The 23718-nt window shown below is 40.7% G+C and overlaps 2 protein-coding genes across 2 annotated transcripts; one reads left to right on the forward strand and one right to left on the reverse strand.

The window, feature by feature from the left end:
- Nucleotides 1-16336: 16336 nt before the first annotated feature.
- On the reverse strand, nt 16337-18863 carry LOC122033847. Its single transcript, XM_042593007.1, has 4 exons — nt 18846-18863; nt 17685-17829; nt 17497-17537; nt 16337-16477 (listed from the first exon to the last, which is right to left on the reverse strand). The coding sequence occupies exons 1-4, from the start codon at nt 18861-18863 to the stop codon at nt 16370-16372; spliced, it is 312 nt and encodes a 103-aa protein (XP_042448941.1). The 3' UTR covers nt 16337-16369.
- Nucleotides 18864-19393: 530 nt separating this feature from the next.
- On the forward strand, nt 19394-20716 carry LOC122035218 (deSI-like protein At4g17486). The gene is made up of 3 exons (XM_042594633.1): nt 19394-19782; nt 19909-20196; nt 20274-20716. Exons 1-3 carry the CDS (start codon nt 19647-19649, stop codon nt 20546-20548), a joined length of 699 nt encoding a protein of 232 aa, XP_042450567.1. The 5' UTR covers nt 19394-19646; the 3' UTR covers nt 20549-20716.
- The last annotated feature ends 3002 nt before the right edge of the window (nt 20717-23718 follow it).

Genomic DNA, 23718 nt, shown 5'->3' on the forward strand with positions numbered 1-23718 from the left:
TTAGAATTTGAATTTTTGAATTTTAATTTAATTTTGAATTTTGAATTTGAATTTTTGAATTTTAATTTAATTTCGAATTTTGAATTTGTAATTTGAGTTTTGAATTTTTGAAATTTAATTTAATTTTGAATTTAGAATTTGAATTTTTGAATTTTAATTTAATTTCAAATTTTGAATTTGTAATTTGAATTTTGAATTTTTGAATTTTAATTTAATTTCAAATTTTTGAATTTGTAATTTGAATTTTGAATTTTAATTTAATTTCAAATTTTGAATTTGTATTTTTGAATTTTGAATTTTTGAATTTTAATTTAATTTTGAATTTTGAATTTGTATTTTTGAATTTTAATTTAATTTCGAATTTAGAATTTGAAATTTAGAATTTTTAATTTGTAATTTGAATTTTGAATTTTTGAGTTTTAATTTAATTTAGAATTTTTGAATTTGTAATTTGAATTTTGAATTTTTGAATTTTAATTTAATTTTGAATTTGCAATTTGAATTTTTTGAATTTTAATTTAATTTCGAATTTTGAATTTGTAATTTGAATTTTGAATTTTAATTTAATTTCGAATTTTTGAATTTGTAATTTGAATTTTGAATTTTTGAATTTTAATTTAATTTCGAATTTTGAATTTGTAATTTGAATTTTGAATTTTGAATTTTTAAATTTTAATTTAATTTTGAATTTTTAGTTTTAATTTAATTTCGAATTTAGAATTTTAATTTTAATTTAATTTCGAATTTTGAATTTGAATTTGAATTTTGAATTTTAATTTAATTTTGAATTTTTGAATTTTAATTTAATTTTGAATTTTGAATTTATAATTTGAATTTTGAATTTTAATTTAATTTTGAATTTTTAATTGAATTATGTTCGATTTATTAATATTATTTTTCTCTTTGCTCCCCCGGGATCATAGCCTCGATATGGTCTATCGAGGTAGTGTATCTGATCCTTGGGGACCCAATATAGTCCAAGTCCAACTTGATTGACCAAGTTTGACTTGGGGTCCCATGCTTGAACAATGATTTTATTATTTCTATTTACTAAAGATAGATATGATTTATATTTTGTTTTGGTCATAAATCCAAGTCCGGCTTTGTTGTAAACGGCTCGCTGTTTTCCAAGAATCAGATCCAAATTCTTGGAACCCATAGTGAACCGTTCCAACGTGTCCTTGAGTTCTTTAATTTGAGTTTTCAAATTGGAATTTTCTTCCTCAAGTTGTTGGACTTGAGTTGAACTTCCAATTCAAATAGGCTCAGTTAAAGAACTCGAGTCCGTCACTTCCTTAAGGGCTGTTACCTCCTTTTGGAGTGACTTGACCCGAACATTGGATTTAGCCAATTTCCTAAGTAAGTAAGGAATTAACTTTTGCAAATCATCTAATTGAGTTTCAGCAAGTAAGGCACTTACAGTGGGATTCGATCCTTCGGAAACGGATGCGGATCCGTGGCTTCGCTCGGACTCAGTTTCCGACTCGCTCTTAGTTTCTGAATCAGACTCGAACTCGGACTCAGTTTCAACAACATGTGCTATTACTGGTAGAGCGAGAAGGCTCTCTTGCTCTTCTTCATCCGATTCGGATTTGTCTGATGACTCGGACCAGGTTGCTTTCAACGCCTTCCTCCTTCGTTGCTTCTGATTTGGGCAGTCCGGCTTGTAGTGCCCCTTCTGGTTACAGCCGTAGCAGGTGACTCCACTCTTGTCCTTCATGTTCGTTCGAGTCATCTTTTTTAGTTTGAGTCTCTTTTGTACGCGCCTTACTAGATCGGAAATAGCTTTGTCATCTTCATCGTCTGAGTCGATTTCATCTTCTGACTCCGGTTCAATTCTTCGTCGTAATCTCGGTTCGCGTGTTCGATTGGTACCTGCAACCAAAGCAACCCCCTTCTTGGTTGGTTGTGCATTAGTCTGCTCATGAAGTTCAAACTCAGAAAATAACTCATCTAATTTTAAACAAGACAAGTCCTTGGACACTTTGTAGGCATCTACCATTGATGCCCACAATGTACTCCTCGGAAATGAGTTTAGAGCGTACCTTATGACGTCCCGATTCTCGACTTTCTGCCCAATCGCATGAAGAGAGTTGAGGATGTCTTGAATCCGTGTGTGGAGCGAACTTGCCGTCTCTCCTTCCTGCATTTTTAGATTGTACAGTTTATTAAATAATAAGTCACGCTTACTTACCTTAGTTTCCGAGGTGCCCTCGTGGAGTTCGATTAATTTCTCCCATAGCTCCTTTGCCGTAGAGAATGGACCAGCTCTGTTGAGCTCCTCCTTGGTCAGCCCACACTGGAGGGTGTAGGTCGCTCTGGCGTCGGCTTCTACCTTCTTGATTAGGGCTGGATCCCAGTCCTCGCAAGATGTAGGCTTGCCGTCTTCGTCGGTTGGTAGTCACAGTCCCGTCTTGATTATCATCCAGGTGTCGAACTGGATCTTCAAATATGTCTCCATTCACCCCTTCCAATACCCGAAGTCTTATCCGGAGAAAAGTGGGGGACGAACAGTGCTGTAACCCTCTTGTTGAGCCATTTGTAACATGCAAAATAGAAAAACAAGAAGATCTGTTCCAAGACTGGGTCTTGGATTAGTAGTGCGGGAAGTATAATAATAAATACAAACTCGAGCGATGTTGCACCGACTTTGAGCAAAACTGATTCGAAAAAAAAATTAGAAAATAACTAATTAGCTAATTCTAATATGACTCCGAAAAATCAGAAAATGACCACGAAAAAAATGCGTGATTGGTGGTTGCACTAGATCAACGCGACCCCGCTCTGATACCAATTGTTGGATCGAGACGCGCTAGAGGGGGAGTGAATAGCACTCGCGGCTATTCCGTTCGATTATCGGAATCGTAAAAACTCGTTCAGAAATAACGCAGCGGAAAGTAAATAAAAAAGGACACGAAGGATTTACTTCGTTCGGAGCCTGTGACGACTCCTACTCGAAGGCCCGTGATCCTTGATCGCTTCCGGTGGGCAACAACTATAAGTTCGTTAAAAGTACAATAAGAGATTTATAATTTTAAGCACCAAAACAAATTATACTGACAATAACAGAATCGAAACTGATGTTCCGGGTCGTCGGTATGTCGTAACAGCACCTCGGAATGATCTTGTTAGCAGTACGTTGAAGAAAGGAAGCCTGGAAGTTGTTGTTGTTACAAGCTGGACATCGAGTGCTGCTTTTATAGTAAGCTTAAGGCGCCTTGAAAGCCTCCGACGGTGCCTCCACAGCTCTGAGTCCACCGTGCAGATGAGCACTGACCATTCTGTGCTTATCCCATCTGAAGGCGCCTTCATGCACCCGAAGGCGCCTCCATCCTGCTGGTCTAAGGCGCCTTAAACCTCTTCCAAGGTGCCTTGGACTGTGCTGCGCTGGTTTCTTCTGGTTCGCACCCGAGGCGCCTCCAAGCTCCATGGAGGTGCCTCGGCACTGTTCAACCGAGGTCATTTTTGTACTTTGGTCCCTGCAAGATATATTAATCCTAAAAATACCCTGCAGCACAAAGTTAGCACAAAATAATAATATAAATATGAAAAATGGAATGATATGACAGTCTCCGGACTGTCCGGGTCTGACTTTGGATTTTCGACCGGAAACCCTTGGTCGATCCGACGCCTACTATTCCCTCTACGGGGAACGCGCCCTCACCTACTCCACTCAGGAGATTTACCTATTGCCAGTACGATCCTCCAGATCGACTCGACTTTTGCTCAGCACTCGACGCTTCCGGACTTTCTGCTGGACATCCGCTTCCTGGCTAGTCCAGTCTTTCACCTGGTTCGCGACACCAGGACTTTCCACCTAGGGTTGCCACCCCCTAGGACTCTTGCCTGAAGCCATCGACCTACCAAGACTTTCCACATAGGGTTACCACCCCCTAGGGTTTTCCCTTTACCTAACCGCAGCTAGGACTTTTCTTTACCTAGGGTTACCACCCCCTAGGACCTAGGGTTACCACCCCCTAGGATTTTTCACCTGCCTAACCACAGTTAGGACTTTCCTGCAAGCTCCATGAACTTGTTAGATAACAAGGAATCTTAACTTTAAATCCCTTTGCCATTATCAAAACTGAGGTTCGATCATCGGATGCATCCCGCACCAACACACTCGAGACGGAGTTACGAGGAGGGCGCGAACAACACAAGGTGGTCAAAGGGAGGAGCTTGAGAAGCTGTTGACCCTAGGTTGACCATTCGATCTTCTCATTGGCTTGAGAAGATCGTAGTAGGGTCATGACTAATCACAAATAATTTAATTAATTGCTTGTGTGTATGTGATGCATAATTAGTAATTAATTAGTGCCTAACGATTAGATTAGATCAAAATCGTGTACAAGATGCACCCTCTCGATTAGATTAGATCTCAATCACGTCAACTCAAATGCCTACCGTGTCGTGATACCTATCACTACCTCAATCACATGTGTTGTTGAATCTGCCAAAGCAGAGCAACACATATTATTTTGGTAGGGTACGGAGGGACAATCTTGGTCCCGCCTATCAACGCATGGGTGAGTAGAGACTCAATTTGATTGAGTACAACTAGTTAAATCGAGTTTAACTGTAGGCATTCTTCCAACGGTTGGAAAGATAGGACATAAATCACATTTATATTAATTCTTGGGTGTATTAGCCAAAACTAACTCAAGTTTTAATATAACTGCGGATAATGATCCTATAAACAAGAGTTGCATAGAGATGTAATTGGTAAATCGTTACCTACCGATCATACTAAGTCTTGGGCATATTATCCAAAGCTAACTCAAGGGTTAGTATGATGTGGATCTTGTTCCACTTGAATATAGAATTCAGTGGAAGCATCATTTAGTTAAAGGTCTAATTAAATGATTTAAAAGAATATGATATTTATTTTCTGCATTTTTCTGTTGTAGATAACCATGACGTCAAACACGAACACCTTCTCTCTGCGTTCTGTCCTTGACAAGGACAAGCTCAACGGAGCAAATTTCATGGACTGGTACAGGAATTTGAGAATAGTTCTCACCCAGGAATGTAAACTGTACATTCTGGTGCAGCCCATTCCGGAGGCTCCTCCTGCCAATGCCACGCAAGCTGACAAAGATGCTTATAAGAAGCATCAAGATGACGCATTAGATGTGTCCTGTCTTATGCTCACAACCATGAACTTTGATCTTCAGAAGCAACACGAGTTAATGGGCACTTATGATATGGTTGAACATCTTCGCCAACTATATCAAGGACAAGCGAGGCATGAGAGATTTGATATCTCAAGGGCACTATTTCAGTGCAAGATGTCAGATGGGGCTCCCGCAGGCCCATATGTACTCAAAATGATTGGGTACATAGAAAACCTACAGAGGTTGGGATTCCCGCTTGGCCAAGAGTTGGCCACTGACCTGATCTTGCAATCCTTGCCGGATAGCTATAGTCAATTCATTCTAAACTATAACATGAACGAAATTGACAAGTCACTTCCCAAGATGCTTAGCATGTTAAGAACTGCTGAGCTGAACCTTATGAAGGTTAAGCCCCACTCTGTTCTGATGGTTCAGAAACACAAGGGCAAGGGAAGCCCAAAGGCAAAGGAAAGTCCCAAGCCAAGGGCAAAGGCAAGGCACTGAAGCCTAAAGGAGGGGTCACCAAGGATGCTACCTGCTTCCACTGCGGTCAGACCGGGCACTGGAAGAGGAACTGCAAGGTGTACCTGAAAGATCTTAAGAAGAAGCGAAGTGAGACTTCTACTTCAGGTATATATGTTATAGAAGTCAATCTATCTATTTCTTCATCATGGGTATTAGATACCGGATGTGCTTCTCACATTTGTACTAATGTGCAGGCGTTGAGAAATAGCAGGGCATTGGCAAAGGGCGAGGTGGACCTACGCGTAGGCAATGGAGCACGGGTTGCTGTTGTTGCTGTAGGGACTTATTTTTTATCTCTGCCCTCTGGGCTTGTACTAGAGTTGGATGATTATTGTTATGTGTCTGCTTTAACTAAGAACATAATTTCAGTTTCTTGTTTGGACAAGAAAGGTTTCTCTTTTATAATTAAGGACAAATGTTGTTCTGTTTATTTAAAAGATATGTTCTATTGTAGTGCACCTCTGATGAACGGACTCTACATTCTAGACCTTGAAAGCCCTATCTATAACATAAATACCAAGAGGTTCAAGTCAAATGACTTGAATCAAACCTATCTCTAGCACTGTCGCTTAAGTCATATAAATGACAAGCGCTTATCCCATCTCCATAAGGATGGTTTGTTGGACTCATTTGATTTTGAATCTTATGAGACATGTGAGTCATGCCTACCAGGCAAGATGACCAAGACTCCCTTTATTGGGCACAGCGAAAAAGCGACTGATTTGTTAGGACTTATACATAGTGATGTATGTGACCTTTTCAATGTCGCTGCTAGAGGCGGTTATAGGTACTTCATCACATTTACTGATGACTTCAGTAGATATGGTTATGTGTACTTGATGACACATAAGTCTGAATCCTTTGAAAAGTTCAAAGAATTCAAGAATGAAGTACAGAACCAGCTTGGCAAGAGTATTAAGATACTTCGATCAGATCGAGGTGGAGAATACCTTAGCCATGAGTTTCGTGACTATCTAGCTGAGTGTGGGATTCTATCCCAACTCACTCCTCCTGGAACACCACAGTGGAATGATGTATCCGAAAGGAGGAATCGTACCCTATTAGATATGGTACGATCTATGATGAGTCACACAGATCTTCCTACATTCCTTTGGGGCTATGCTCTAGATACGTCAGCTTTTATACTCAACCGAGTTCCATCCAAGGCCGTGATAAAGACACTATATAGGATATGGACTGGGATAGATGTCCAAGTATCTTTTATGAGGATTTGGGGTTGTGAGTCTTACATACGACGTCAAGTCTTGGACAAACTGGGACCCAAATCCGACAAGTGCTACTTTATTGGATATCCCAAGGAAACTAAGAGATATTACTTCTACATTCCCATTCAGCACAAGGTAGTTGTAGCAAAGACTGGGGTCTTTCTAGAAAGGGACTTTGTTTCTAGAAAGACTAGTGGGAGTACGTTCAATCTTGAAGAAGTTCAAGATGCGGACCATAGCACTGAAGCCTCGATGGAAGTTGAACTGGAACCACAAAGTGTTGTGGATGATGTTGTTCCACAAAGAGTTAAGGAACAACAACCAGTTCAAGTAGACATACCTCTTCGCAGGTCTGATAGGGTACATCGTCAGCCTGAGAGATACTCATTTCTCTTGTCTGACCATGATGACGTTGTGCTCATAGAGGATGAGCCTACCACCTATTAGGAAGCTGTGACGAGACCAGATTCCGAGAAATGGCTAGAGGCCATGAGATCCGAGATGGAATCCATGTACACTAACCAAGTATGGACTTTGGTTGATCCACCTGAAGGGGTAAAACCAATAGGGTGTAAGTGGGTCTTTAAGAGAAAGACTGACATGGATGGACTTATTTATAAGGTTCACTTGGTAGCTAAAGGTTTCAAGCAAATTCATGGTATTGACTATGATGAAACCTTTTCTCCAGTAGCGATGTTTAAGTCCATTCGGATCATGCTTGCTATTGCAGCATACCATGACTATGAGATATGGTAGATGGATGTCAAAACCACGTTTCTGAATGAAAACCTGCTCGAGGATGTGTACATGACACAACCTGAGGGTTTTGTAGATCCACAGCATACTAGCAGAGTATGCAAGCTGCATAGGTCCATTTATGGACTAAAGCAAGCTTCTCGGAGCTGGAATCTTCGATTCGATGATACAATTAAACAGTTTGGTTTCATCAAGAATGAAGATGAACCTTGTGTCTACAAGAAGGTTGTAGGGAATATAGTTGTCTTCCTCATATTGTATGTGGATGACATACTACTCATTGGGAAAGACATCCCTTTGCTACAGTCTATCAAGACTTGGCTAGGGACTTGTTTCTCAATGAAGGACTTAGGTGAGGCATCCCGCATTCTAGGCATACAGATCTATAGAGATAGATCTAAGAGATTGCTTGGCCTAAGTCAGAGTACATACATTGACAAGGTACTCCTTCGGTTTGCCATGCAGAACTCCAAGAAGGGATTTCTGCCGATGTCACATGGTGTGAGTCTTTCGAAGACTCAAGGTCCCTCTTTTAGGGAGGAGAGAGACCGCATGGATCAGATCCCTTATGCCTCAGCCATAGGATCTATCATGTATGCCATGTTATGTACTCGTCCTGACGTCTCGTATGCTTTGAGCATGACGAGCAGATACCAGTCAGATCCAGGTGAAAGTCACTGAATAGTGGTCAAAAATATTCTTAAGTACTTAAGAAGAAATAAATAATATTTCTTGATATATGGAGGCGATGACGAGCTAGCTGTAAAGGGTTACAGTGATGCTAGCTCCAGACTGACCAGGATGATTATCGATCGCAGTCTGGGTTCATGTTTTGCATAAATGGTGGTGCTGTGAGCTGGAAGAGTTCAAAGCAGGACACAGTCACTGATTCTACAACAAAGGCCAAGTATATTGCTGCATCAGAAGCAGCAAAGGAGGCAGTTTGGATCCGCAAGTTCATTACTGAGCTTCGGGTGGTTCCTAGCATAGCCGATCCGATAGAGCTCTATTGTGACAACAATGGAGCTATAGCACAGGCGAAGGAACCTCGCTCACACCAGCGGACCAAACACATACTACGACGCTTCCATCTCATTTGAGAGATTATCGAGAGAGGAGATGTGAAGATTTGCAGAGTACCCATAGAGGCTAACATCGCAGATCCCTTGACCAAGACTTTGGCACAGAGGAAGCATGATGGTCACACTAGGTCATTGGGGCTTGGAGCCTACACTGATTGGCACTAGTGCTAGTAGGAGATTGTTAGTTAGAGCTCTAGAGTCAATCATTTGATGATTGTTATATGGACTCATTGTATCATATTTCTTATATATAAAGGCATTTGGTTTTTGGTTATTATGCTTACTTGTATTGGTGTCAAATAAACTAAGTATAATAGTGTCCTTGAGTAGAAGGTTCTTACCTATATCAATCGATTGGTTGAATCGATAGTGAGATGATATAGGGAACACTACTCTTAATCATTCATAGTCGAGTATTAACATTCAGGGACAATGTTAATGCAATAAGACTAGCATGTAGGTCAACTCGATAACTTGATCTCACAAGTCATGGATATGGAGATATCAAGTTGACACATGGGTATGCATTGGAGAATGTATACTGAATGACCCGCCATGAGAAAGTATCATGGATCATTATATGAGTGTCATATACTTTCTCATGTGGCTATTAGTATGACTACTAATCCTTGGACCTGAAGTCACCATGGATCCCTACATAAGGAGTTATGTACTTTGGTTTCATCAAACGTCAGCCGTAACTGGGTGGACTATAAAGGCGATTACTGGGTATGTAACAAATTATGCGGAGGGATGTGAGTGATGTAGATGAGATCTATCCCTCCTATATGACGGGAGCGACATCGATATTCTTGATAGAGTGAGACCACGAAGTGCATGGCCATGCCCAAATGAGTCAATATGAGATATTGAGCTCATTTGATTGAGTGAGTCTACTTGGAGTTCAAGATTTAGATTGATTAGAGGATGACACGGTCTATGCCTCACATTGATCAATCTAGATGTCTAGGATAGAAGGACAATGTCATATATTGTGAGGAGTCACAATTAGTAGTCACAAGGTGATATTGGATCTCAGCATTCTTGTAACTTGGGTAGTAATGATGTGTTGCTAGATACCGCTCATTACTTATGCTCCTAAATGGGTTTAGGGGCATTGCCAACGTTACAAGAACCTATAGGGTCACACACTAAGGGCAATTAGATGGAGATTAGGTGCATATGATGAATCAAGAGGATTAGGTTCATGTATTGAACCAAATTGGATTAAGAGTAATCCAAGTTGTACTAATTGAGTTGGACTCAAGTTGATTCATGTGTTCAATGAGTCTAATTTAGATTATGACTCATTGAATCAATTTAATTAAAGAATTAGATTCATTATATTAAATTGGCTTGAATCAAATGGTTGGATTAGATCAACCATGAGAGTTATAATGTCAAGTTTGACTTGACTTGAGAGGAAGAGGAAAAGTCAAGTTTGACTTGACTTTATGCCACATCATTTGTGAGTTGGCATTAAGTGGCCAATAATGGTGTTACACATCATCATGTTTAGAACATGTGTGTGCCACCTCATGGAGGTTACAAATCTCCTCCTCATTTTAATGGCCACATTAAATGAGAGGAGGTTACAATAGTGGCCGGCCACTTATTGTGATGAATGGAATTCATTTTTCATTCAAGGCTCATTCAACTCATCTTCTTCCTTGCTCTCTCTTCTTGCTCTCCCTCTCCTCTCTTGGCCGAACCTTACCAAGGTGCTAGCACACCTTTGTGTTAGGTTTCTCCACCTATTTGTTCGTGTGGATACTTCTAGAGGGTTGTACACTTGACAACCTCAAGATCCGGCATCACTTGGAAGAGCGGGATACGCGAAGGGCTTCGCACCAAGGGTAAAGATCTTCTCCTAATGTAGATCTAGATGTAAGAAACTTGTACTCGTAAAATTTTTTGTTTTATTTTACTTCGCACGGATCCGGTGGCTTGGGGTTCGGGGTTTCCGCAACGCGGAAAAGCGGTTTTTGCGGCCCGAAATTCCCAACAGAAACAACTCTCTAGATTCAAAAAAGACAAAAAAAAGAAAAAAGAAGAAGAGATGGCCCAAAGCTTAAAAGGTTCATTAAATAAATATTTTGGTAAAGAATCACATAACACAACAGAAAGCTTAGTTTATATTTTAACTAATGAATCCAATGTTAATGAAGATTTTGTTGAAAGTAAGAATGATAAAAATAAAGAATTTGTGAGAAATGAAAGTGATGAGAATGATAAATTTGTAGAAAATGAGAACGAAGATAATACAGATTTTAATAATTTGGATGAAATTGAAATTGACAAAACTAAAGATATTGATAAGTTTTGTGATGATGAGCATAAAAACAAATATCAATGTTTGACACCTAAATATGATTTGAACAAATTTGATCCAAGAGTTTGGGATACTCTTGATACAAAAATGAGGGATTTACTTGTGGAAAGAGGTCCTAAAAGAGAAGATATTCTCAAGTTTCCTTTAGATAAAGAATCTCGACACTTTTCTCATACTTATTATGTTCAAATGTTACCAAATGGTGAGACTCGTGATCGAAAATGGTTAGTGTACTCGAAGGAGTTAGACAGAGTATTTTGTATTTGTTGTAAGTTGTTTAAAGTAATACACACCAAAAGTAATTTAGCAAGAGAAGGAGTTAATGACTAGAAACATTTATGTGACAAACTTAAACAACATGAAAATAGTGTTGAACACCTCACTAATCTAAGAGCTTTTGTTGAACTACAAATGAGATTAAAGAAAACAATGACAATTGATAAGGAAATACAAGAACAAATTAAAAAGGAAACAAAACATTGGAAACACATTATGCTAAGAATAGTTGTTGTAGTCAAATGTCTTGCTATACATAATTTGACATTTCGTGGTACACACGACAAAATTTATGAAGATGGTAATGGTAATTTTTTGGGTCTACTTGAAATGATTGCAGATTTTGATCCAATAATGCAGGAACATTTTCGACTCATTCAAGATAAAAAGATTCATTATCATTATCTTAGTCATAAAATTCAAAACGAGTTAATATCTATTCTAGCATCCAAAGTAAAGAATGCAATAATTAAAAAAGTAAAAGAGGCAAAATATTTTTCAGTAATTCTTGATTGTACACCGGATGCAAGTCACAAAGAACAAATGACTCTCATATTAAGATGTGTAGATGTTTCAGAGACTCCAATTAAAATAGAAGAGTATTTCTTAAAATTTATAAATGTAGAAGATACAACTGGTTTAGGTCTTTTTAATGAATTAAAATTTGTTTTACAATCTTTAGAACTTGATATTGATAATGTGAGAGGGCAAGGTTATGATAATGGATCTAATATAAAAGGCAAAAATCAAGGTATGCAAAGAAGATTGCTTGACATTAATCCTATAGCATTTTACATGCCATGTGGTTCTCATTCTCTTAACTTAGTTGTTTGTGACATGACTGTTGGACCCCGTGGTAGTTTTGATGTGATCAACCAAGTTGGTTAGGTCCTGCTGTGTTTGATCCCTGTGTCTGAGTATGCAGGAGCTTAGAAGCACAGGAAGTCGAGCGGAAGACGCAGCTAGCGAGAAGGACGGCACGGGAAGGGAGATGACGGGCTCGGTGCGTCCGAAGGCTGCTCGAGGAGAAGGGACGTTAAGCCGGAAGAGTACTCCGGTGGGTGTGAAGAGCGTGCGCGGCGTTCGAGGGACGTTAAGCCGGGACGGAAGGCTACTCGAGGAGAAGGCCGGGAATTGGGTTCGGGTGAGCCCTATTCCGATTGGCCGCAATCACCCAAAAGAATGGAGCATCGGAAGCTGAAATCACCAAGCTGAAAATTGGAGCTGCTAGCTTGGAGGCGCCCCCAGAAGGCTTGGAGGCGTCTCCATCATGAAGGGGCCTTCAACCCTGTTGAAGGCGCCTTCAACAGGTCAGATTTGACCGTTTGCGTTGCGGATAAAGTTTTATCCGCTGACCGAGCTGGAGGCACCTTGAACCTTGTTGGAGGCACCTTGGACCCTCGGGATAGACTTTTCAGGAGCTGTATAAAGGCCCCTGGAGCTAGGAATTAAAGAACAACTCAAGCATCCAACTTGTAATCAATTCTTAGCAACTAAGTGAGCGTTCTAAGTGTAAAAAGGCTTCTCCGCCTACAGTCAAGGAGATTCTGCTAGTAGAGCTTTTCATCGCCTTGGATTAACAACCTCCTTGGTTGTAACCACGTTAAATTCTGTTTCTGTTTTTTTTTATGTCTCCTTAATTTAGTTGTTATTTTATTGTTGATTTATTTCTGAGTTGAAATCCGAGGAGGGTATAGTTTATTTTTTATTTCAGCAATTTATCCCCCTCTTGCCGGTCTCCGCTGCACCTACAATGACAAATTCTTGTGCTAAAGCAAAATCATTTTTTGGAGCATGTCAATGTATGTACACCGTGTTCTCTAATTCAACAAAAAGATGAAATGTTTTGCTTGAATATATTGATGGATTAACTTTAAAATCATTGTTAACTACAAGATGAAAAATCCATATTGAAACAGTCAAAGCAATACTATCTCAAGCTTCCCAAATTATAGAAGCTTTGTTCAAATTAGCAGAAATAAGTGAAGATAGCAAATTAAGTAGAGATGCTGAAACGTTAGCATCTGGTGAACTTTCAAGTTTTGAATTTATATTAAGCCTTATTATTTGGCATGATATTTTGCATAAAATTAACTTAGTTAGTAAAAAATTACAGTCAGAGGATATGCGTCTTGATGTTGTTGTAAAACAATTGGCTGGCCTTGTTTCTGTTTTTGAAAAATATAGAGAAAATGGTTTTGCTTTAGCTATGGTTGATGCAAAAAAAAAAAATAGCATTTGATGTAAAAATTGAGCATGTATTTCCTACAAAACGTAAAATTAGTAGAAAAAGACATTTTGATGAGACTGCTAATACTAAAAGGGAAAATCAATCACTGGAAGAGTCTTTTCGAACATATTATTTTATCTTAGTAGTCGATATTGCTCTTGGGCAATTGAAACGTAGGTTTGAACAGTTGCAATATTTTGAATCTATATTTGGGTTCTTGTATAATGTTGTAAAATTAGTTTCAATGGATGATGATGAATTGATGAGTTTTTGTGTGAATCTTGAAAATACTTTAAAAAAATAGTAACACTTCTGATATTGATGTAAAATATATGTTTTCAGAATAACAAGTTTTACAAGTAATGTTACCAAGTGAATCTTATGAAACAAATAAAAAATGGTATTCCATTTAAATATTAGAGTTTTTAAAAACAATGGATATATTTCCAAATGTGATGATTGCTTTTAGGATATTATTGACAATACCCGTAACAGTGGCATCTGCCGAAAGAAGTTTTTCAAAATTAAAATTAATAAAATCTTATTTACGGACCACAATGACTCAAGATAGGTTAAATGGATTAGCAATTTTATGCATTGAAAATAATATTTCTGAAAATATTGAATATGATGATATTATTGATGATTTTGCTTTAAAAGTGCATCACGAAGACACTTTAAATGAGTTGTCTCTGTTTGTCTTAGTGATCCTTCTACACTTGCTAGTTTTGTAGCAGTATATACACTTTTTGGACCTACATTTCCTGGAACTTATGACAAAGATTGAGGGATATACACCTTATTTTACCCCGTATGTCTAATATCCTTAGTTTCATTTTTTATGCTTTTGTTTGAAGTGTTTACTTACATGAATTGATTTTCTATTAGGAATTGTCCTTTGCTTTTCCTATCCCTAGCTAATATGCATATTGTTGCCACTAGAATGCAAAAGGTATTAATTGATTAATTATTTTTTTCATGTTTGTCAGGTTACTCAAGTTAGTACTTTGTATTGATTCCCTCGGTTCTTTTTTATTGTTTCAGTCTCAACTAAGTTGCCTCTTGAATTTCTTGATGGAACAACTCCAATAACATGCCAGGTTTGCATATATGATGATTCTTCATATATTGAGATTGATGTAGGATCTAACATATATGATGATTCTTCAGATAGTAAGGTTGGCGTAGGATCACTTTTAGACTAAGCTATAGTCCCTCCATTGTCTGCTGATAGTCTATACATGGAAGAAGTGCACGCTAAGGTTAGTATGCAGTATTAGTTGGACCTTCTCCTATTTGATATTGCTTCTAAATGATGCTTCCAGAATATCAATAACATATTATTACTTATGTTTCTTGTTTTGATTTTATTTGTGTGATTCTAAAACATTCCGCCACCACCGGTGACATTCATTTCTTTGTTGAATATGTGGATTGAAAAGATGTAGAAATTCTAAATATTGGTCCATTTTTGCAAATTCCCTAGAAATGAGCTTTCTTTTATTCCTCGTCTGGAGTTTGGAGAGGAATTATGGTTCACTGTTGGAGGTCAGCATATTCCTTTTGGTGCATTACCACAGGTAAGTTTATTTTTTCTTTCTCTAGTTATGGTATGCTTCCTTAAATTATCTCCCATCATCTCTAGTGGAAATATTACTGTTATATATTTAGTAGTGTTATATATTTAGTAGTCACTTCTTTCTGACATGCCCTTACATATTTCTATTTTCCTCAATAAATTGCAAAGTTTTATCACAGTTTCACGCAAATGCGTTTCCATGACTTACAAATTCTTATGATTTTTGTAGGATATCTGGATTGAACTTGGACCTCCTTGTGGAATCTATCAGAAGCAATTAATTCTACCGTTTAGATATCTTTTTTCTTGTGCTTTACTATTTTGAACTCTTGAGTAATACTTTATAGGGACTAGTATTTAGATTTTAATCTTAACCTGAATAAATTGTTTAAGTTTTAGTGAAAAGATAAAATTGGAACATAATTAATAGTTCTACCCAGAGCTGTAACTTCCATGAGGCCAGAGAGGCAATTGCCTCAGGGCCCAGCCCAATGAAGGGCCCATTTTTTTAATTATATTAAAAAAATGAGAGACATGGACCCTAAATGGTAGTTAAACCTATTCTCACGGCTCCGAGGCACATCCCGATGCATGACTCTTCTTTGCAAGCAATTACTTCTCCGGTGTTGCTCTTCTTTGCATGTGATTTCTTCTTCGGCGTTCTTTCGACCAAGGCACGGATCCACGGAACAAGAGATAATCATAATCTTCTTCTTCGACTATCTTCTTCGTCTTGCAACACGTGACATTAATTGTAACCTAATCATACAACTAGAATCGTTTGTACGACCTAATCGCGTCAATTCTCGCAGTGGCACACAGAGCCGGTCCTTGTTGTTTAAAGGCCCTGGGCGAAATTATAAATTATGCCCCAATTTTAAAGAAAAAATCTCTACCTAACAAGGAAATCTTATGGAAAGCATATATGATCCACAATGCGATCCTCTATGTAAGTATAAGTAGCTTGCATTTAAATAAAATGACTGGAAATCAAGAACACCCACGAAGGATATATAAATCCAAATCGAAAGAACAAATGAAAAACATAAACCATCATCAAATCAAGCCAAATCTATGAATCTATGAATCTTAAATAATGCATCAACCAAACTGATTCTTGATTTGATACTCAAGTAACTAAATTGCCAACATAAATTGAATCATCAAATTAGCCTAAAATCTATGAATTGAAAACATTGCATCTCCAACATAGCTTTCAGACATACCCCTTGATCTTTAGATTTTCCACCTAATCCTTGATTATTTGTCCATGGAGATGAACTGCACCCCCAATTAGATCAGTTTCTTTGTAGGATTTTGTGCTCTTAGAAGTCCAGGTTGTGTATCCTTTGGGAATCTGTAGACCCAAAGAAGATATTGGAATTAAAATATTTACAATAATGAAGCTAAAAACAACCTTGCAAAGGATACATAAAATAGAAAAGAATTAAGTTATTCGCAGGATTCAAGAATATGCAAAATACATATGCAACTAAATTAATCAATCATAGAGTTCAGTTCATAACACTAAACGTTATAATAGAAAATGTACTTAAGAAAGTGCAACACGAGGGTTCTTCATATTACCAAGAAATGTACTTGATGTCACAGGGAGTTTCGTTGCAGGGAGCTTCGTCGCGTCGAGGGAATCTAGAGAAATGTTCTAGTGAGTCTAGAGAACAGTATCTCCATGTGGTGTATCCTTTTTTGTGTGTTTTTTTTGTTATTCTTGCAAACAACAAGTAAACATAGAGAACTAGAGTAGTATGAACCACCTAAAGATATTATTTAGTTTTTTTTTTTCAACTTTTGCTTCTCAAAAATAAATTTTAAGATTATTTTTTGTACGAACCAAAAAATTTGGTCATGCTATTCTCTCCATACCTATTATTTTCTTGTGTATATTGGTATCCTCAATTCCACATATTACACATATTGTCCACCATGTCAAACTATTGATTTGACTTCGAGATACTTTGATCAAGTCAGGAGATATGTTCGACCATAATTCTAGTTCAACGAACTTGACTAAGTTCTAAGGTAGAATTCCAACTTCTTGTGTTTAACAAATTGTTGCTATCTACTTTTGTTCTTAATCATGAGTCTACTGAAGAAGAATAAGAAGAAATGCAGCAATTTCAATGGTCTAACCAACTACAATATTTTACTTTGTAACAACAAGAATAAGAAGAAAAAGTCATCGGCTTGCTTGTGATAATAAGAACAATTTCTATTCAATTTGAAAAAGTAGAAATTTTGGAAAAATATAAGTATCGAAGAAGAAGAAGAAGTAGAAATCATCTTCTTGTAATAATAAGCATAATTTCGATTTGAATTAAAAAAACAAAAGTTAAAATTTTGGTAAAATCTAAGTACCTGAAGTAGGGGAGGAGGAAGTGTGCAGGATGATGATAGACCTGCATATTCAACCATCAAAGAAGTAATTGCAATCACTAAAAAGCATAATCGATTGCACAATCGTATAAACAACAAAATCCTAATTAACTAGGCGAAGAATCGAAATCTGGTCACGGTTGCCCTAATTGATCAGAGAAATTACTAATCGGAGGAGCAGTCGTTGAGGTTGCTGATGTCGTAGGCCCTAGCGATATGGGTTGTCCTCTCGATGGTGAGGTTAAAGGCACTGGAGATGCCGGGTTGGTGAGGATGGCGGCCGAGGAGAATCGTCGTGAGTGAGCGTCTAGAGAGCTAAGGTAGGGCTTTGGAGTTCGAAGACGACTTCGGCGATGAGAAACACGAGAGAGAAAAACAGAATTTAGAATAAAAATGTTTATATATATATATATATTAGCTTTGGTGTTTTGGGGCCCTTAGTATTTTTGGGCCCTGGGCGGGGGCCCTGGTAGCCCTGGCCCAGGGCCGGCTCTGGTGGCACACTTGACGCAAGCTGGCGATTGGTCTTTGCTCGCTTGACTTAATTACGTAGCACGGGGTTGTCCACGCTACCTCAGTCGCTTGTGCGAACTACGACCTAATTGCATAGTGGTTACTACTTGTCGCCTTGCTAATGCCTACGACCACCACATTAGTCTCAGTGTTATAGGATACACTAAATGGGTTATCAATGTTATCGATTGAGAAAGAAAGAATTCGATAATTGAATTATGCAGATTTGATAAATGTTTTTATCTCTAAAACAACTAGACGAGTAGTGTTTATATAATTATTTTAAATATTTATTATTTTTTTTATCAATGTAATATATTTATTTTTAGTTTATTTATATATTTAGTATATATGTTATTTGTAAATTGAACTTTATTATTATTTATCGTAGTAAAAGAATCACTTTTTAGTATGCGCTTCAGGCCCCGTCAATCACAGGTATGACTCTGGTTCTACCCAGGGCCTTTAAACAATCAGGACCGGCTCTGATTAAAGCACAGTCCTGGACCGGTACTTGAAGTCTTTGTCGATTTTGGTACTTCAACTGGTCACACTGGAATTGAGATTTGGGTTGAGAATCATATCATGGTTATGCATTTGCAAACATTTTATGAAATGATCATGATGAAGTCATCTGTAGTTTTTCTAACCCAACTGGCTTGTGAACCAGTGATCTAGAGGGTTTGCGGGTTTTTGATCGCGCCCCCACCCCCAAGAGTCCGATTCAATTGTATTTTTTCCCCAATGATCCAATTCAATTGGTTTGAACTTGATTAGTGGATTAGTAAGTTGAGCAGCCTGTTTGATCTAGCACTGACCAAAATTGCCAGTGACATCCTTCTTTACCCTGAAGATGGATCTCTAGTTTGATCTTGCTTTAGTGGATCTCGTTCTCGGATCCTCAAGGTTTCTTTTCAATTGGATTTTATTTTATTTTTAGTTTTATTATCATAATATGAAGTTTTAAAGTTGGCTGTCGGCAATCTTCATTATGCATCATCGTCACTAGGCACTCGTCTCTTCATGATCACAATATATAGCAAGCTTGCGAATGCCTACATTCGTTTTGGATACGTTAATTATTTTTTATTCATTATAAAATTTTCATATTTAATTACAAGTTCCATTTTATGAAGAATGGTTGCTCACATTATATATTCTCTTTTGATATTATCCTTTTTGAAGTCGTGTATTAGAACGGAGATGGATTCGAGAATGATTAAAATAAGAAAATTGTGTTTTTTTTTCTTTTTCTGTTTTTTCACACCTCACTCTATGATCAGATTGCCAGCTAGTAAGGCCATTTCTGGAAGAGTAGCCTGTAAATAACTGCCAGAAAACATTTTATTATTACGCGTCCCCATTTTTTTTTACAACCCTATCAATTACTTAGTACATATCTTCACTCTACGTTTCTTCTAAGCAAGAGCGCATTTTATGAGACCGCCGCCGCCTCGACGTCGCATCGCCGCCCTCTGTCGTTTCCATCACCGTCGCCGCCTCTGTCATCCGCATCCTCCTCACTTCCCGTTGTCGTTCCCGCCCTCCTCACTCCCCTCTGTCGTTCCCGTCACCGTCGCCACCTCTGTCATCCTCATCCTCCTCACCGCCTGCGTGCCATGTTCGCCCGGGCCACCACGCGGGAGCGGCGGCCAGCGGCGTCGGCGTCCGTCTACCTCAACGTCTACGACCTAACCCCCATCAACGGTTACGCCTATTGGGTCGGCCTCGGCGTGTACCACTCCGGCGTCCAAGGTGCGATCCATCGTCCGATCCGCCTCTTTGGGCTTCGCCTTCCTCTGATGTGATGCGGCAATTTGGGATTTTTTGTTTGTTTTTGCCGTGCTTGACTAGGGGTTTTGTTTTGTTCTGTTCTGGCAGTCCACGGGGTGGAGTATGCGTACGGGGCGCACGAGCACCCGATGACGGGGATCTTTGAGGGGGAGCCCCGGCAGTGCCCCGGGTTCGCCTTCAGGAAGTCCATCCTGATCGGCCGCACCGAGCTGGGGTCGCGTGATGTGCGTGCGCTCATGGAGGGCATGGCCGCCGACTACTCCGGCGACACCTACAACCTTATTTCCAAGAATTGCAACCACTTCTGCGATGACGCTTGCTTGCGCCTCACCGGCACTCACATCCCCAAATGGGTGAATCGCCTTGCCAAGATCGGTACTCGCCTTTCACTCCCAATCGCTGGCTTCGATTTTGTCTTCTGTCGTCACCAAAAATCCTTTTCCCGACTCCAGGGTTACTCTGCAAGTGCGTGCTTCCGGTACGAGTAGCGGCGGTGCGGAAGCGCGGCGCGGAAGATGGGAAACTCGGGGTGGACGCCGACAAGCGGCGGCTGAGGAGCAACTCCGCGAGATTTCCTCCGGAAGAGGCCACCGCGCCTCCCAGCAGCATCTCGAAGCCGGAAGTCACCGTCACCTCGCGATCGACAGGTGGAAGGAAGCTCCGGCGATCGGCGTCGTCGTCCTCTGCCGGAGGACTAAGAGGAAGAGGCGGCTCCTCGTTATGTTAGCGAAATGCCGGTGACGGCGATGGCAAATGTGGTGGGAAAGGACCTTCCTGGTCCTGGTCCTGGTCCTGGTCCTGGGAAGTGAAGCCTTCGCCAAACTCTTCCTTTTACTTTCCAAATTAGAGTGCAAATGAAAATATTTCTTTATTCAACTCCTCCCTTTTTTTCGGAGAACTGCCGCAAATCTGAGCCGTTATCACGATACGATCTCCCTACCATTTTGGGCGTGTCCGGAGCTGGCTGGTCGGTGTTTGGTCCTCTGTTTTGACTGTTTTGTTTCTAACTGTAGAATAGAATCGAAGGAGCGGATCTATCGTATTGTTGCTGTTCGAGTCTGTCAAAGACGAGCTTAAACTTGGGTTCACACTCCATGGAGTTCCACTGCAACTTCCTAATTCATAGGACCCGACAGCCTCCTCCACTGGTGGTAGCAGGTTTTCACTGAGAACCCTCCATTACCTTAAAATCTATCTTGTCATCCTCCTGACAGACAGAAGAGCAGGACGAGTCGGTGATGCTGACCAGCGCGGCCCATGGCGGATGATTCTGACTGAAAGTGGCTCCAAGACCATGTGCCATTGTGACTGATGAAGTCTGCCTCTTTCAAGTGCAGCTGTTCTTCAAGCACTGGACACCTGCTATGTCGAGCTCTCCCTCATTCCTTGCAATGGCATCATAATGGACAGATATTATACAGTCCTTGCAAAGCTTCTCAATCCCATTGCATTTATGTATGTTGGCAAAACCTGTGAACTTTCATCACATGTAGGAATGACAATCAATACCTAGTGTGTGAGCATGATCTTGCCTGCCATGGAGAGGGGACCTACATGCCCATCCTGCTAACTTTCAATTCATATTTTTTGATAAGGCACCATTCTGTAGGACTGAAAGCTTGAAGATAACTATGATGGCAACTTGGTGAGTGATCCCGTCCGAAGGCTGAGTCGGACGGAGGCTGGTCGCGGTGGCCTGGTTGTTGGCGGAAAGTCGCAAGTGATCCGGCTCCCACGGGTGGCTAACGTTGCTGCAGGATCCTGCGCACACTCAGACAATCCACTTCCTCACGTTAGAGACCAGAACCCAGGGAAAAAGTCCCCGGATCAGGCCCTCCGACGCTCAAGTCAGGTCCCCTTTTCCCCAGAAAAAACAGAGAGAATCGAAAAATGAAAAGTGGTGAAAGGAAAAGAAAATGACGAGAGTGTGCGTGCGTCTCTGCGTACGAGGGATCTCTCCCCTTTTATGCGTCCTCTCTTCCTAGAACCTGCCACCCTGTCAGAAAACGTTAGACGCCGGGCTTTGTCGTGTAGTGCTGGACTCCTGTCTCGCTGCTATTGATTGTGAAAGCATCTTCTTGTTTAGGAACCTCCGCCTTTACACATGGATTTTGTCTTATAGTGAGGGACACTTGTCAGGTCGCTATCGGTCATGAGAGCATCTTCTCCTTTAGAAACCTCCGTCTTTGCACATCTCACTGGTATGCGATGATTAACCTTGACGGACAATTGTGATTCTTCCATCCCTGCACAGCTTGGCTCACCCTATTTATCGCGGTCGGCATCTACCCCGCACCCTTCGACCAGATCTCGCCTCTAAGCGTTACTTGTTAGTCGGGCTGACCCTACGCAGCCCTGTCGCTTCTGACCTGTGACTTGTGGCTTACCCTTCCGGATCTTCGAGTAGCAGACCGGCATACAGAGTCGTCTCCGCACAACCCTGCTGCTTGCGCTTCCGGGCCTTCGAGTCGCAGGCCTGCAGACCGAGCCGTCTGTACCCAGCCCCATTGCTTCCGATCTATGATTGTTTCTTGCGCTTCCGGGCCTTCGAGTCGTAGGCCTGTAAATCGGGCTGTCTCTACCCAGCTCTGCCGCTCTTGACCCATGAGTACTTGCTGGCCCTCGACTGTAAGCCCGTATATCGGGCTGTCTCTACATAGCTCTGCCGCTCCCGACCTATACCCGATGCTCCGCCTGTCGTCTCCCCTTGTCTTTCGACTACTTTGTCTCCTTGATCAACCAGTCCGCCTGGCCTCTGACTACCCCACATGCTTGCCTTTGACCGCCCCGTCAGCTTGACCATTGACTGCCGCGTCACCTTGACTATTGACCGCCACGTCCTCTTGACTTTTGACCGCTACATGGCCTTGACTCTTCTCACCCTTTCCCATTGGGCCCCTCCATTGTCAACCGTATCACAAGCCTCTCTCACAAGTCTAGTCGAAGGAGGACGATAGTCTGACTGACTAGACCTCAGCACATCTCTGTGACTTCAGCATATCTCTGTGTTTCTACCTCAGCATATCTCTGTGACCTCAGCATATCTCTGCGCGCTCTGCTTCCTGCCCCACGCGTCAACCTTTGTGTCGCGTCGCCTGGGATACCATGCCTCCTTTATTGCGTCGCCAGTCGCTTGGGGCGCCGTTCCCACGCAATTGCTTCGACTTGGCCACCCGCCTTCTTTATAAAGAGCCTCACGGTCACTCCTTTACTCTATCCTTCTTCATTCCTGCTCTCCTACTTGCTTTCTTTTGCTAACCCACGTTCTGCCAGCTTCCTCCCCCCGAGATGCATTCTCCTTCCTCTGACGAAGTTGATCAACCGCCCTCCCAAATGCAGATAAATCAACTCACCTCGCTACTTGTCGCGAGAGAACGCGAACTGGAGCGCATGTCCCAGGATCGGGATCGCCAGATGGCTGCCCTGCATTCCATGGAAGCTCAGTATCGTCTGGCGAAGCACTGCGTGCATGCGGAGAAGGCGAGGAAAGAGGAATGCCAGGCTAGCCTGCAACATCAACGCAGCCTCCAAGAACGTTTGCAGCGAGAGCATGAGACGGAGTTATCCCTTCTCCGCACGTGCCTTAACGTCAAGCAAGACACGATCGCCCAGCAACAAGCAGTCATCGACTCCTTACATACGGAGCTGGCTCGGGCTTTGAACGCCCCTGAGTCTCCAGATAACTCTTCACGCGGCAGTGCTCATTCTCCATGACCAATCCCTTCCCCGAGTTAAAGCTTGTCTGGGTGATAATTGTCTCAGTGGCTCCTTTCCCGCAAGAAGTTCCCGCTTGTAGCCTTAGCTGTATCACCTACTTACTGAACTGTGTCGCTGTACTTGTCTGTCTATCCTTTTCCGGCATAGTCTTTCTTGCTCAATTTTCATCTAGCAAGCATT

The sequence above is a fragment of the Zingiber officinale genome, chromosome 11B (assembly GCF_018446385.1).
Source record: "Zingiber officinale cultivar Zhangliang chromosome 11B, Zo_v1.1, whole genome shotgun sequence".
Lineage (NCBI taxonomy): Eukaryota > Viridiplantae > Streptophyta > Magnoliopsida > Zingiberales > Zingiberaceae > Zingiber > Zingiber officinale.